At 47.3% G+C, this 16,730-nt stretch overlaps 1 protein-coding gene across 1 annotated transcript in view; it reads left to right on the top strand.

Moving 5' to 3' along the window:
• GTF3A (general transcription factor IIIA) overlaps positions 1-16,730 on the top strand; it is a 152,452-nt gene that overhangs the window by 120,886 nt on the left and 14,836 nt on the right. The window contains exons 7-8 of the mRNA XM_069639704.1: positions 1,324-1,553; positions 1,641-1,694. Coding sequence (XP_069495805.1) covers positions 1,324-1,553; positions 1,641-1,694 — 284 coding nt within the window. The remainder of the gene's footprint in view (positions 1-1,323; positions 1,554-1,640; positions 1,695-16,730) is intronic.

Raw genomic sequence — 16,730 nt, 5'->3', positions numbered from 1 at the left:
GCTTGTTCTACAGTGAGTGCTATAGCATTGCTCAGATCCCACACAAGCTCATTTACTAAGTTATTGGTATGGTTCTACCACAGCAAGGATCGTAATTTCTTCCAATCTGTATGGATAGGATGTAGAGGCAGGTACCTGTGGCGTATCCTGTGTTTCTGTGCCCCTATGTGCTCAATTTGTTTGCGTTTTCAATTAATATTTGCTTTTACATGGTGGTTAATATCGTAGGTGCAATTGTATTTTGGTTGATGGAGGGGGTTACATGAAGAAATTGGTGCTTCCCTTGTTATGATTACAATATTACATAGCCTGATAATTGATTGAGAGCGTTTAACTACTATTGGGCAATTACCTGGCTGAAAAACGTACTTTTAAGGCCTGTGTAGCACCAGATGCCACAACAAAGTCGGGCTAGTATCTAAGAGTTGCAAGAGGGAAATGACCAGAAAAGGTGTCCTTCCACTGCTATGTAAATGGGCACATCAGGTTGCCACCATCTCTCCTGCACTCCCGGGACCGTCTGAGGGCCCCACTCTCAACACCACTCGCCTCCCCCTCCATGTTTCCTCCCCTCTGCCATGCTCTATTTCTGTCTGTTCTTTTTTGTTGTGTGCAGCACTTACTTGCTATGTTTACCCTATATAGGAGGGTGTCCGTATTAAGATATAAGAATGGGCAGGGTGAAGGACTGTTTGATACAACTGCAAAGTCCGTACTGTTGTCCATTTGTTGCAGCTAGACACTGAACGGAGCTAGAATTGCTCACTCTAAAATGGGCTCCAAGCATTAGACCTTTTAAGACCCCACATTGGCACCAGCCAACTCCATTTGAAACCAGGATGGACTTTGATACGAAACACACCTTGCCACCAACGGGATGCATGACAGTCACCCACCAAAGAAGCGTTCAATTACATTTCAAAGTACCTTCCAACCTATTAACCCAACAGACTGCTACCTCCTCTCCCTGTAGGAAAAGTGTGCTCCTAGGGCGCCTTCTAAGGTTCAGCTACAGCTCCAACACATGTATTTTGTCCTAAATGGCTGTACTGCAGCTACCTCTGTCGCCACTGACCACTTTCCTTGCTCCAATGTCACCATTGGCAGAGCAGCTTGGTGGTTAACCTGTTTCCATGCTTTGGCTTTAAAATCATGTGTTCCCATCACTACCCCGTTTTTAGCGGAGTAGTCCACAGCTGAAAATTTAAATGACGCTGGCAAAATGTAATCTTGCGGCACAAAATTGTGAAGCACTTTCAAAATTGCTTTTATGCCTTTTTGTTTTTGTTTACGTGTTTTTTTTTGTTTTTTTCCCCCTACTAGAAGACCACATTTGTGATGTTTGTGATAAGAAATTCAAACGCAAGGACTACTTAAAGGAACATCAGAAAAGTCACTTGGTGGAGAGGGAGGTGTATCTATGCCCAACGGAAGGGTGTGAAAGGAAGTATACAACTTTGTTTAATCTCCAAAACCATGTGCTCTCATTCCATGAGGAAGTGCGTCCCTTTGTCTGTGAACACCCTGAATGTGGAAAAACATTTGCAATGAAGGCAAGTTCAATTTTCCTGAATTCAACATTTTGGAAAATGGTAGCTTATATATTGTGAATTAAGCATTTTCTTTTTTTATAATTGCAGCAAAGTCTTGAAAGGCATGCTGTCATACATGATCCTGAGAAGAGAAAATTAAAGGTAGGAAGATGCTTCTACTCTTTGAGAGTACTCCCGCCCAAACCGATTTCATTTCAAATTAAATTGTACTTGAATCGTACTCTGAAAGAAGCAGCACACAGCAACAATACACCAGGCCCTTAAATTTTTTTATGCTACTCTAAACGATTTTTGTATCGGAGCAGGGTAGAAGCTAGCAGTAGGAAACATGTTTAAATAATTTGTGCCAAAATGCTGCTGCATGCAAATAAAGGCTTTCCCGTTGGATGGCCCAAACCTGCCTTGAGGAATCCATATCGTCCAGTCAAGTAGGCCATGGTGGTGACCTGGTGTGTGGCAGCCCTGCACAAAGTGGTGACTGAAGAAACAGGAATTTGAAAATGCTCTCCTTAGTCAGATAATTTTGGGTTGAAAGCGGTGTAGGGGCACTGTAGCAGCCTTGTGGTTAGAATATAGATGATGGAGCCCCTCCTTGCAACAGCTGAAGCATTTGATAAGTACAGAGGATTTTAGAGTAGGTGTGTTGACCACACATGGTGAATGACCACAATGCCAGGTATAGCAAAGTCATTTGAAAGCTTTGCCCATATTTTAAGATTCACGCAGCAGGCAGGGTGGTTTTGGATTTAGAGTTGAGCAGATGCTCCACTCATTCTCACAACTTCACCCACTGAAAGGGCTACAACCTGGTACTATGTCGGCTTCCTACCGATTGCTGGCCTGTTCACCTAGGCCTAGCTTTTAAAATCACTCCCAACTCTCCACCCAGTGGATGCTGCAAGAAACATTGAGCATTCTTCCCCTCTGAGCTGTCAAACTGAACAGGCACCAGCAAACTGAATTGCACATTTTGCACACTGGACATGTGCACCCCTGTTCAATGAAACCGATGCAATCAGTCAGTTTAGGGGTTGCATGTTGTAAACATATGCCACTTACGATTATGCATGGTCTTGAACATCCTCGGTTGCACAAAATCACTTTGGAAGGCAAAACCCTTCTAGATTAAATGTTTATAAAGCCAGACCCTAAAGCAAAGCCTGCTTTCAGGTGGTCAAATGCAATCTCTGCTCTACTTGCAGACCTCATTGCAAATCTACCAACCCCAACTCTCCTTTGACATAATGATCATTTAATTTGTCCAGTGTGACTCCAACTGTCCCATATCCACTCCTGACCACTTCCCTCTTACAATGGATTCCTTCCAGACTACAATCAACCCTAAAAGCAGCTTCAGATGGCGACTTTCTATTTAGTTTTTTCTTTTTTGTTCACCTACACATTATCGCTCACCTTGATAATGCTTGTCGCATTACTAAACATCACAACATTCGATTTACTTCTGACACCACTTGGGCACTAATGTCTTGGCAAACTACATTGCTCCTACCCCATTGCATGCATCATGCTGACAAAGGCAATGGAGACTACATAACCACCTTCGGGTCTACCAAGCCAACTCAAACCAGGCGGTCCATCAGACTGAGTATTACAGAAGCCCCCCACCCTCCTGAGCCACCTAGAGCAGCCCAGTTCATCTGCCTTGCTTTCTACTTGAATCTGTGCAACCAGCTACCATATTGATAAGGATAAACCTACTTACCAAAAATAAACCTTGCCATTCTGTTCTCCTCGTTGGCCCTCCACCTTCCCGATGCATCTGTCAGCTGCTGCATCCCTCGCATTTCTGCCACCGGGGATCGGTGTAAACGTACTACTAGCCAGCCATAAGTCGCTCAACTCCATTTTATACATGCACACAATTTTATACTCCCCAAGAGTCAAACCTAACTAGCCAATGGCTAGTGGCAAGTGCACATTGTGCCCTTCTACCCCATGATATGAAGTCTTTAAATGGAACTACTAGCAGAATCACTGGATAGGCAAGACAGTGTTGCACAACAATATGCTTTGACAACTTGCCAGTGAAGCAGTATCCAATCTGCCAGTGATTGCCTCCATTACTGCTTCCACACAAAACATGGATATTGGTGCTCTCCCTTAAACTCAATCCCACAGTGTTCAGCCTCCTATGGGAGTAATCCCCAGCCACAATGGAGGGATGCCTATCGAAGAAGCACTTTGAATACTCTGCCTGTTGACTCCAACTCAACGCAGTGTCTGGTTTTCTAAATAAACCCATAATCTAATTATTGCATATAAAGCGGGCAAAACCACATGGTACCATCCTCCTGGAAGACTACTCTTCCTACCTATCCCTCGACATTACTGATTGTACAAGCATCTCGTCCACATTGAGATGGTAGTGCTCTTCTCACTACCCTCACCAGCTCGACCCTTCTTTCTTAACTCCCCATACCCTGAGGCTGTTTCCATGTTGTGGGAATATCTATTTCTGTCAGCGCAAATTTTAGCATATTGTTCCTGTTCTAAAGAATTTTCCTTTCATGCCCCACCAGGCTTGTTCCTCTACAAAGCCCTCAACACCATCTGATTGTTTGGATACTGAAACTGTCTCTGGTTGTTTCCCACTTCCCTGCCTCCCCACCCACCATCACCATGTTACGTGTGAAACTGGAAAGCATAGGCCAAGAAGGCTTGCCACCTCTCCCCCAGCGGCCCCACTCCCTCAGCTATGAACACCCCAGCATGCATATTGTAGAGAAGGAGCGAAGTAACCCCCTTCAGCCACTTTACCCAGAATGCCTGTATGTTGGAAACCATGCCAAAAGAAATCCTAGAAGCAAGGGTCCCATTGAGAAAACCATAACTGCATTCAAGACATTATGATGGCTGTTTAAACGAAATCCCAAATGAATCAGGACGCGAATTTCTGAAAGGGGAGGTTGAATGAGCCAAGAAGCCATGGTCTTATTCGGCTGAGCAGAACAGAAATTAGTTGCAATCTTGTGAAGGAATGAAACTCCTGTTCAGAAACTTGGAGAGAACAAAGACGTCGGAGGTCTATTAGAAAATAGCATTTTAATACACTGAAAGCCCAATTTCGTGGTCTTCTGTCACATGGGGAGAAGGAGTTGGACGAGCATGATGGTCACACTTGCGCACAAGGACAGAGCGTGCCTCTACTCCCCTGTATCTTCCAAAAAGAACACTCCCAAGGATGAGGTCAAAGGCCCTAATTGACAACCGACCACTGAGGTGATACTAATTTAATTGGTGGGAAGCAGATGTTTAAGACTAACTCACCAGCACCTGGGCGCTTGGCCTGCCTGCGTGCTGAACGATGCTGATGAATGTTAGAAGCCAACCATTGATGGAGGATCGCATGATCAGGGGTCCTATAATTTTGTAGGCAATAGGACGTTGTGTATTTAGTGGCGTTCATAGTGATCTGTTTTGAGGGAAGGGCTTGGTTGCCCCACCTGATAAGAAACTGATCACCTTTCTCACGCCCATTAGATGAGTATGGATTATATACTTAGTTCCCTTAGACCCGATCACCTTCTTTAGTAGGTTTTTGTAGTTTGCCACGTAGGATGTTAGTAATGCGCAGGTAGTACGTCACCTATGACGAGATTTTTGTATACAAATATGCTTTTTTTTATATAAAGTTTGTGGAGACCTTGCTATCCCTGTTTTAGATAATTGATATTCAGTTATCTTTTTGCCAACTTCCTGAGTCGTTTCGTTTATTGATGTTTGCGTAACCTCTGCATCCCCATTCCTCTCGAATGTATTGCTGATTTATGTTAAAGGGCTGGAAGTTCTCCGGTTCAATATGTAACCCTAACATCTCCAGCTGTTTGATACTTTAATCGGGCCAGTACTAAAATATACCTCCATGAGTTCAGCCAACGTTGTCTGCTTGTGAAAGCTCTTCCTTTTCATAGTGCAGTGTTAGTTTCCGAATTGAAGGGTTTGCTAGATAATCTCCTGATGAAGGGTGATGGTGCTTGGGCTACCATCTTGCATTCCTTTTATATGCACTTTAGAAACTCCCAAGGATGCAAGGCTGCATCAAGTTTAAAATTCACTTTCTTCAATTAAGAATATGGTTTAATGTTTTATTTTGCAAATGTTAGTGAAGGGTCACAAATGCCTGCAACCTTTTAGTTTTCTTACTTCAATCGTAGAAAATCAAAAATTGGTAGTTTCCTTTGATCAATAAAATCTGCTGTTTGGCTCTCATGTAGTAAGTGTCTGCTTGTTTTTTTCTGCATTTAAAATTGCAATCGTGTGGAGAAATTAAATGCAGAATAAATGTATGAAGTGGCCCTCCATCTTGTATAACCATGTATTCTGCTTGCATGAGGCATGTTATATTATATTTTAGATGCACCATAAAGCTATTAACCACTACTGCACAGGTCATTGAAATGCACCTTGAACAGGTGCACCCCGCTCAAAGCCTTCCGCTCTGTAGTTTACTTGCGTACTCCGGCTCCTCAAGCAGGCTTCCCAAAGGGCCGAATGTAAGTGGCATTTTATCCTTCACCCGAAGACTAGTGCGGACTATAGACTAGTTCTTCATGAATATCCAAAAGCCATTAAACTGCCCAAATCCCTTTACTTTGCCAAATCCCATCACCTCGGCTACCTGCTCCTCGCGGGAACTGTTAAAATAGCTTAAGAGCTGCCCATGCCTCCTCATCCTAGGATTGATCCTTCCCACTCGCAGGCAGTGTGTGATCACATTACTGGGTTTTTTCCATGATAAGATCGATAAGATTAGGAATTCCATAGTCCAGTACGGACAGTTTTTGGACTGTGCCCCCGTTATCTTTTGTTCGGAGTGCTACTCAAATATCCACTTTTCTTTTTGAACCTGTTACAGATGAGATTGTGATTAAAAGCCCTTAACCAACTAGTATCAGCCTCCCCTGGAGACCGTTGCCTCTCAATCTGGTTCAAGCTGTGGCTGTAGAATGTGCCCCATTCTTTACAGCTGCCTTAGAGCATTCCTCTACAAGGGTACTATTCCGGGTCCACTAAACATGCCATGTTTCGAATGGATTGTGTCATCCAACGTATTCCACATCTTTGACGTGTAATGGCCACAGCTGTGTAGTTCGGAAACTTTTTCGGCAGAGGGCGTCCTGTGTCGATGTCGGGTCGATGTCCCTCGAAGACCTCTGTCGAGGGCGACGTCAGCGGATGTTATAAATAGGACGCACCGCGACCGTAGCCTCAGTTCCGTTTTTTCCGCAAACATGTTTGCTTCGGAGACTCAGCACGCCTCGTGTTTTACCTTGTGAAGAGGTCTTCTTCGACTCCTCGGTCTGGCTTCAAGACTTGCCAGGATTGCAAGTCTAAAATGTTGATCACTGACCTGCATCGCATTTGTTTGTGGTGCTTGGGCGAGAGTCATGTCACCGACTAATGTTCTAAATGCCACTCGCTGACTGCTAAAGCCTTGCGGGAGCATAAGGGAAAGCTTCAGGTAGGTAGGGGTGCTAAACCCAGTAAGTCCAAGGGTATGTACACCAATGATTCGAGGGGGACTCTCCGCGTCGGAAGGATTCTCGGGGGGGGGGGGTGTGTATGTCCAGAGTGCTTCCCGCCATTCATCCTCCTCGTCTCTGCATTCAAGGAAGCAGTCACTGGTCGCCTTCCCCGTCCTCCGGAGGATGGTGCCTCGAAAGTGGCTTGCCCAACGAAATCCTCCACTCCGGAGGAATGGGCTGCCTTTAGGGAGCAGATGGTGGTGATTTTTCAATCGCAGGGTACAGTTCCATCCGCGCTTCTCAGCGGCAAGGAACAGTCTCGAACTGTGGCTCGCACGCCTTAGGGCTCAGGTCCTTGGCACGATCCTCATTGGTAACCTTTGAGGTCCCGCTCAGGATGTTCGCAAGAGACATGCTTCCGGGTCTCGGTCCTCGGCGAGACCGCAGAATCCAGTTAAGGGAGTCGGCATCGGCGCCGTCGGAGGACGTTGAAGCAGTGCCTTCGTATTGGCCCTCGTCGACGCTGAAGCAATCAGCGCTCTCGATGACTTCAGGGCTTTTTGGGCGAAATGTAGCATCTGAGATCCTCCTGGGAAGGCTACTTCCAAGTCTGTGAAGTCGGTGGTGGACTCCAGACCCTCTTCTGTCCCGAGGCAGGGTTTTTACCTCCCTCTGGATGACCTTTGAGGAGGAGGAAAGGTCAGACTTTGATGTGGACCCTATTGAGCCTGATGAGGCTCCTGTCATTTCTGGAGACAGTCATTTGGAAGAGTTGAGGCAAACTCGTCATGCCAGTGGTTTTGCCACTTCTCCGGAAGTGGAATTTGGCAGGCCTGAGCCTGGGGCTCATGCCGAGTCATCCTACAGGAGACTCATGGCTAGGGTCAGGGTCACGGAGTATCTGGGCTGGTCCAGTCCTCCGGAAGCTTTTGTGCAAGATGATCAAACTGACATTTTAGATCAAGGTCCATCCTCTGACCCGGTGTTACCTTTTCACCTTGCAGAAAAGGATGGCGGCTGCTTGGCAGTCACCGGAATCTCTTCTGGATGTTAACAAATCATTGACCAAAAAATACCACCCTTCCAGTAGCGACCCCAGCCACTTATCTTCTCGCCCCACTCCTGAGAGTTTGGTGGTTCAGGCTGCTACGGCCACCTCGAGGCAGGTGGCATACCCTACCATCCCTCCGGATAGGGACGACAAACGCTTTGACAGTTGGGCATGCAAGGTGTTTTCTGCGGGGAGTATGGCGTTGAAATCAGCCAACTCCACTTGTGCCTTGGCAAGATTTTCACACACACTGTGGAATTGTTTCTCTTGCGGCTGAGCATATTCCCGAAGGGGAGGGAAAGGATGGTTTCCTTGCTCTTGTGTATGACAAGGATGCCATGTGTGAATCCCTTCAGTCTGGTTTGGACACGGCCGACCATGTGAGCCGGTCCATGGCTGCGAGCACCGTTATATGCAGGCTTGCGTGGTTGCGGAAGTCTGGTTTTGCCATGGATGTGCAAGCCTGTCTTTTGAACATGCCCTTTGAAGGCGGGCATTTGTTTGGCAGCAAGGCTGACGAGCCTTGAGAGGTTGCAGACCTCAAAAGCTGCGGCAAAATCTTTAAACGCAGCTGTGCGTCAACCTCTGCCTTTTCGTCCTAGGGGACAGCAGTGGAGGGGAGGTTCTTTACTAATTTGGTAGAATGAGAGGAGCCGTCAGTCGAAGGGGTCCGCAGAAAGTACCTGTGGTGGTCGGGGAAATGGAGGTGCCAAGGCCACTGGGGCAGCGGCCTCTTTACCTTCAGGCGCTGCCGCTCCAAAACAGTTATGAGGCCATATCCCATGGTTAGCCGGTTGGGGGCAGACTGTCTCATCTCCAAGAGTGGCGAGCCATTACTTCGGATATGTGCGTACTAGATACAATAGCCCACGGCTACTGCCTTCCCTTCCTACAGCGGCCTCACGACAATCCTCCAGGGAATCTTTGAATCTTCTAGATCTGCTCCTTGTGCAGGAAATCTTGACCCGGCTAGAGAAAGGCGCTATAGAACTGGTGCCTGTAGCGGAGAGTAACAAAGGATGGTATTCCCTATTTTTTTTATTCCAAAGAAAGACTGGGGATGGAGACCCATCCTGGACTTACATTGGTTGAACAAACTTCCCAGGAAGGACAAGTTCAAGATGGTCACTTTCTCAAGTCCTCCAGGATTGGTTGGTGTCTGGAGCTTCAGGATGCTTACTTTCATGTGCCAATTCATCCAAAGCACAGGAAGTACCTGAGGTTTGCTGCGGGCAACTCGCACTAGTTTTGGGTCCTGCCATTCAGATTGACCTCCGCCCGAGGGTCTTCACCAAGCTGCTGCTGATGGTGGTGGCAGCGTACCTGAGGGGCGGGGGGTGGAGGATTCACATCTACCCCTACCTGGACAACTGGCTGATCCGGGCATGTTCTCCCGAACAAGCGTTGGATCATCTCCTCTCACCTGCCGCTCCCTCCACAAGCTGGGCTTCTCCCACAATTTCAAGAAGTCGCATCTGACCCCTTCCCAACAGCTCCAGTACATCGGGGCTGTGGTGGACACTTCCTTGGAGAAGTGCTCTCCTCCCAAGGTAAGGGCTTATCACATTTCTCAAATGGTGGAAAAGTTTCAACATGCCCAGAGTCTCCCGGCTTTCAAATTCTTAAGCTTGCTTGGCCTCATGGCATCCTGCATTTTTCTGGTGCCAGGCTGAGAATGAGATCCCTGCAGTGGGTCCTCAAGATGCAGTAGTCGCAGTTCTCGGGCAAGAAGATGTCGGTTCCCGTTCAGATTCCACTCTCGGTCTCCCAGGACATTCTGTGGTGGGCCAACGAGAGGAACCTGATGAAGGGGGAGCCTTTTTGGCAACCATGGCCAGAGGTGACTGTAGTGACGGATGCTTCCCTCACAGGATGGTGGGGCTCATGCAGACGACTTGACCGCCAGCGGTCGTTCTCTGTCGGAGTTCAAACTCCACATCAGCCTGTTAGAGCTGAGGGCCATCAGGCTAGCCCTGAAGGCTTTTCTGACGTCTGTGCGGGGGAAGAGTGTCCTGATCATGACGGACAACAGTGGCCATGCATTACCTCAACAACAAAAAGGGGGTGTAGCATCACTCCTGTTGTGCAGAGAGGCAATGCAGCTCTGGTTCTGGGCCATCCAGCAAGGAATTTCACTCTCGGCAGTTCATCTGGCCGGAGACAAATGCGATGGCGGACACTCTGAGCAGGCAGAGCACGATCTCACGAGTGGGAGTTGGCTCAGAAGTCCTTCTGGAGATCTTCACCCTTTGGGGAACCCCACAAGTGGATCTCTTCACCACCAGTGCCAACCGAGAAGTGTGAGAGATTCTGCTCAAGGGAATTTCCTCCAAGAGAAGCCTTGGGAGACGCATTTGTAGTAGATTGGTCATTCCCACTGCTGGTACATGTTTCCTCCAGTCCCCGTCATTCCTCAAGTGTTACGGAGGTTCGGATCCCACATGATCCTCATGCTCTGGTTTGGGCCAGGAGAACAGTGTTACCCAGACCACCTAGAAATGTCCATCTGCTCTCCACTCTGTCTTCCCTACTGAGATCTGCTCTCGCGAATGGTGGGGTGGGGGGGTGGTCAGGTTCTCCATCCAGAGGTCAGGACTCTCAACCTTAACGCTTGGTATCTGAAAGGTTGAGATATACGGATTGGGACCTCCCGGATGATGTAATGGAGGTGTTGCTTTTGGCCAGAAGGCCAGCAACAAAATTCCTGCACTGTTGCTGTAAGTTTTGTGACTGGTGCAGAGTATAAAATGTTGATCCTTATCAGTGTTCCATTCCAATGGTTTTGTCTTTTTTACTTTCTTTGGCCCACAGGGGCCTTCAAGTAGTTACCATTAAAGGTTACTCTGCGGCGCTGATTTAAGCAGTCGTCTGAAGAATGTTCCTACTTCAAGATTCCTTTTGATTTCTTAAAGGACTGATTAATGTGTTTCCCGCCGTCCCCTTCTTAGGTGCCGGTTTGGGATTTGAATTTGGTTTTGAAATTTCTAATGGGTGCTCATTTGAACCTTTGCATTCTTGTCCTTTGAGATTATTGTCCTTCAAGACTGTTCTTGGTTGCAGTTACTTCCGCAGAGTGTGAATTGCAGCCACTTTCATCTAAGCCGCCCTTTACTGTGTTCCACAAGGACAGGGTTGTACTAAGGGTACATCATTCCTTTCTACCTAAAGTAGTATCTGAATTTCATTTGAGCCAGAAAATGGTTCTTCCTTCTTTCTATCCTCCTCCTGGTAAGGAAGAGGAGCGACTCCATAGGTTGGATCCTAGGAGAGCTCTGAGCTTTTATATTTCTAGGATGTCCAGGGTCCGAGTAGACTAAACTCTTTGTGGGCTATGCTGGACACCGATTGGACCAGGCTGTTACCAAACAGACCTTGTCCAGGTGGATTATTCTCCCCATTACTGAGTTACCGATTGACTGGTAAGGACCCTCCTGAAGGGTTGCAAGCTCATTCCACTAGGGGCGTGGCTTCTTCCACAGCCTTCAACGGGGTATTCCTATTAGAAATATTTGTGATGCAGCCACATGGGGTTCTATCCACAACTTTGTTAAACATTACTCCCTGGAAACGATCCATAGTCAAGATATCGCCTTTGGTAAGGCCATTCTTTATTCCGCCTTCTGATTGGGTACTCCTTTTCCCTCCCATTTTCTGTTACTGCTTTGGGAGTCTGTCAAAGATGTGGAATACGTTGGAGGACACAATCCATTTGAAGAACAAGTTCGAGGAACATCCAATCGAAAGAACGTTACCAGTTGGTAAGTAACTTTTCTTCTCCCACCTTGAAAAATCCTCTACTTACCGGCACTTCCGGAAAACTACTGCCCTATTTCTTTGCTGCCTGTACTCCTGAAGCTTATGGAAATCATTGTCCCCCCACAGCTTTCTCGATTCCTGGAAACTGTCACCTGCACTCATTCCAAGCGGGTTTTAAGCAACAAATGGAAACCCAGTAAATTAAGATCTCAGTTCTCGATGACCTAGCACTGATGCAAGACCGGGAAGAGGTTGGAGTCCTTATTCTCCTTGACCTCTCCGCGGCTTTTGATACAATGTATCAATTTACTGGCCCTCCTCCTACCCCCACCTGCGAGGCTAAGAACCTCGGGGTCATCTTTGACTCCACCCTTTCCTTCTCCACCCACATCTGAGGTCTCTAAAGTCAAATTTCCGACTGCACCTCCTCAGAGGTACTCTGCCTTTCCTCTCCTTCCCCCAGAAGCTCATGGTATCTCAAGCTCTGGTTCTCTCTAGCTTGGACTATTGTAACAGCCTCTATCTTAATCTACCTGCCTCTACTCTCCGCCCTCTGCAACTAATCCAGAACAGGACTGCGAGACTTGTCCTTGGCCTCAAGCCCTGGGATCGTATCTCTCAGCTCTAAAATCTCTCCACTGGCTCCCAGTGGATGCAAGGATTAAATTCAAAACCCTCTGCATTGTCCAGAAGGCTTTCCGGGGCCTGGGTCCAAAATACCTTCAGCTATCCCTCCGCAAATACCTCCCCTCTCGAGCTCTTCGCTTCTCTACCTCCAACTCACTCAGGGTCAGTCGTTTTTGTACGAAACAAGCTGGGGGTAGATCTGTCTTCGGCTGGGGCCTCCCTCTGGAACAGCCTCCCTGCCACTCTAAAACTTGAGGAGAACCATCTCCGGTTCCGGAAGCACCACAAGACCTTCCTCTTTTCTTCTGCCTTCGCTCCCCCTCTCTCCTGCTGATCTGTTCTCTCTTGGCACCGTGCACCTGGTCCTGTCTTTTGGGCCCAGGTACCTGCTCATCCTGCCACCCTCCAGCACTGCCTCCGGGCCACCCCTTGCACTGGGGTCTGTATCTGTACCCATACAGCCCCCCCTTGTTGTTCCTGCACTTATCAGACCTACCCTGTCTGCTGCCTTAAACCTAGCACTTGCAAATTGCTGGCTGCATTACCACTTTGTTGCCTTTATTATTTATTTATGGTTATTTATCTGTTTCTCCTCTGCTTCGCACTTTCCACCTCTCCCCCTTCCATGCACTTTTCCCCTCCCCCCTCTCCCATGCACTTGCACGTTCCCAATGTCACTGGGCCTAGTAAGATCGCTGTTTTGTTCTCCCCTGTTCCCCTCCCTTGTCGCGCTCTGAAACACTTGTGTACGAGCGCGATAGAAATAAAATATCAATCAATTTCATCTTCGTCCAACCACTGGAACAGATTGGGGTGTCAGGGGCTCCTTTGGCCTGCTTAATCTCCTTATCGGAACGTCAGACTGTTTCTCTATTCACATTAGTGTCCACTGCCACCTTGGTCTCTTGTGTCCCTCGGGGGTACTCTCTCCTTTTTCATCTTTATCTGCGCCCCCTTGCTGATCCAGTCTCCTACGGTATTCGGTTCTATACTTTTGCGGACGATACTCATCTAGTTTTCTGCCTCGCATCCCCAGCCTCTGATCCTCACTCTAAGTTTAGGGAGTGCCTTGCGGGGATAGGGACCTGGATTGCGGCAAACTGTCAAACTCAAAGGTGGGAAGACTGAGGTCCTTGTGACTGGCACGACTGACCCCTGCGCCGTCTTGAACTCTGACTTCTGGCTGGATTCTTTTGACTCTCTCCTGATTCTCCAGTGTTGCAAGTCTAGGGATTAAACTTCTTCCCTCAGGACTGTGCGAGGCCCAGATTACTTTGGTTTGTAATGCTGGATTCTTGATGTTAAAAATATTGGAGAGTTTTGCCTTTTTTCCCCCCTCCCTCTCAAGCTACGGTTGTCACGGCTTCCATTATGGGCTCTTATGGAATCTATCTTGGACAACCAGATTTTTTGATTCACATACTCCAGTTTCTTCAAAATGCAGCAGCACGGTTGGCACTGGGTGCCCCTAAGGTCACTCACTTGGCTAATCTTTTGGCCAAACTTCATTGGCTTCTGGTTAAAAACCGGATTGTCTTCAAGGTCTTGTGTATTGTACATCAAGCTGTCCACTCGGCTGGTCCGGTCTTCCAGCAGTCTAAACTCAAAGCATATGTGCCTTCTCGTAGGCTATGCTCTGCGTCAAGGAATCTCTTGGTGATCCTCCTGTTTCTGTAAAACCAGATCTGAGGGTTGCTCTCTGTCCTGGTTCCCTCCTTGTGGAATTCCCTCCCTCAGTCCGTTTGAGAGATCCCGGAGCATTTGTGTTTTCGGAAGGCACTGAAGCCCTCTCATTTTAGGGTCTAATCCTTGCCGTCCTGTCTAGTCTCCCTGTCAGCGCCCAGATGTCTTCGGGCCTTGGTTTTATTGCGCTTCATAAATATACATGCATACTATGAAAGAATGTTCAATTTCACTTGTTCATGCTTCTGATGCATATCCTGTTTGGCACTTTCTCACTCGTGCTTTCGGTTCAAAGTGACCCTACCCAGCGGAAGTTATGTTCCATTGGCTCTGGCCTGCTTCAGAGCAAGTGAGATGTATTAGGGAGTACAGGCACCCTTTAAGACTTGCTTTCCCCTGTTCCGCCCTTTGTAGATAAAACTAACCAGCATGGCTGAATACAGCTGGAATAAAAAAGAGCAAGGTGTAAGCGTGCCAAATGTAGACCACCCCATTTCCATTGAGACTCCTGTATTCTTTCAGGTATAAGGGAGGACGGAGAGGTGTTTGTGCTGCTGTATTGTCTTAACATTGAATGTTTGTCTGCTTACTGCTTTCGCTAATAAACTGGTTCATTGATCCACCAGCATAGTCAGTGGCTGTTATTTTCCACTTCAATCGGGTGCCGTTTAGACTTTGGACCCCGCTGCTCTGCTGCGGCTGTACTTGGGCCACCGGGTGCTCTTCCCATTGTTCTGGGCCCAGCAAGGATGATTTCCTCAGAGGGAGACCCGACCGGACCACCCGGATGACTCGAGGCAGGCAGACTCGGAAGAACCAACCAATTGGAAATGTGTTGATGAACACAGCTAACTGCCGCAATGTGTTGTGGTATTATGTATTGGGTTGCTCAAAATTGGTCAGAGTATTTGAATGCAAAATATAATCTAGAAACAATAAGAGGGAAGGTTCCCTGCCTAAACTGACTATCTGAAATAAAAGAGCAAAAGCAGTTGGCCACCTCAGTTCGCAAGCAGTGCATCCATGCTTACTACTTAAGAAAATGAGTGGTCTGAGTAGTACAAGACTGGTAGGGACAAAGATGAATGAGTTATGTTTATGTGCGGAGGAAACAGTTGGATGAAAGAACCCTGTGACTGTCTTGACCCCACCTTTTGTCACTTGAAACCTATGTGTAATGCAAGTTGCAACCCCCACGTTACATTGCCCTCTTTCCTAGCACGGGAGCTGTAAACGGCTAGATTTCCAACAATTTTCTTGTCTTCGAACCTCACCTACCCATTTCACTGAAGAACTGAGCATCACTCTGCATAGTGGGTAGAATGAACAGGGGGGGCTTCAAAAAACAGTTATCTGAATCTGACGACACCTGAGGGTGCCACCTGAAATGTCTACTGGGGAGGAACTGAGGGCGCAGGTGACGCCTGTGCCCCCCGATTAGGCATGGCAGATCAGTAATGTCCATGAGCCGTACCCACGCTGCCAACAACAGGACTTGATGTCCTGATGCAGACTTGGTTAGGTACGGACCTAGACCCATAATAAGCTATACCAGTCTCTACCCCCTGATAATGGGTTCAGGGCGATCTAGACAAGTACCACTTCCTCCTAAAGGAAATCCAGCACGCTTCAGGTTTACGTCCTACTCGCCAAAAACATGCAAGTACCTCGAGCAACAGCATGAATATGAACTGAGTTACCTAGACATTCCCCTCAGAAAGGCACATTTGACCTGGACAGGGTATCTAACCTAGGTCATATGTGCACCAATTCCAGTGGGACAGCAATCTCAATTTGTATACAGAATCCACTAAGAATAACTGACTCGGTTAGGGAGGATTCTCATAAATGGCTGATTTCCCTAAGATAATGTCCCTCAGCAGCTTTGCTGGATTTCTAGGATTTATTTTTTTCACCTGGTAAGAGTGAGCCTTTTTCCCACTCTGTTTTGCCATGTGTTTTTACCATGTTGTGTTCTTGGGCTCTGGAGCCTCATCTACTCCACGAGCACCACTTTTTTGTTCTACAGCACCTTCAGTGCAGTGACACAGGGTTGTCTTTTAGACTTTCACTCACTCAATTTTTCTGGGGCTGACTACTGTCCCCCAGAAACATGTAAAGTTGCCATTAACTTTATCTAGTCTCTTTAAACCACAGATCCAGTACACCCCATCTTACATGGAGTATTGGAAAGGGTTAATTCTTATCCCTTTTTGTCTGTACCTCTTGGAGCCTTGTTTAAGTCCCTTAACATCAAGACTTGGCTGGTGGCAGTGATAACTACCCTAACTTTTCTACCACGATTACGTGGTATTGTTTTAGGCTATTATATTAGCCTCGAAACTAAACCTGCTTGACCAAATACATTTTATTTTGGCTCCAGCTGGGTTTATTTGCCATTTCTTTTAGTCTTTCTCGTGTTTCTCTGCGCGCCAAACCTGGGATGATTCCTTTGTTCGCTGTCTTTTCGCGGGCTTCTGCACAGAAGCCCTTCTTAAGGCACCTGAAAGTCTGGGTAGGCAGGATGTGAGGGAGGGTCTTAGGACCCCTGCCATGGGTTCCCTTGGTAACCCA

The sequence above is a fragment of the Ambystoma mexicanum genome, chromosome 7q (genome assembly GCF_040938575.1).
Source record: "Ambystoma mexicanum isolate Mex_15411 chromosome 7q, UKY_AmexF1_1, whole genome shotgun sequence".
Classification (NCBI taxonomy): domain Eukaryota; kingdom Metazoa; phylum Chordata; class Amphibia; order Caudata; family Ambystomatidae; genus Ambystoma; species Ambystoma mexicanum.
Note: the sequence above shows the minus strand (reverse complement) of the source record. Positions and strands in the feature narration are given on the sequence as shown.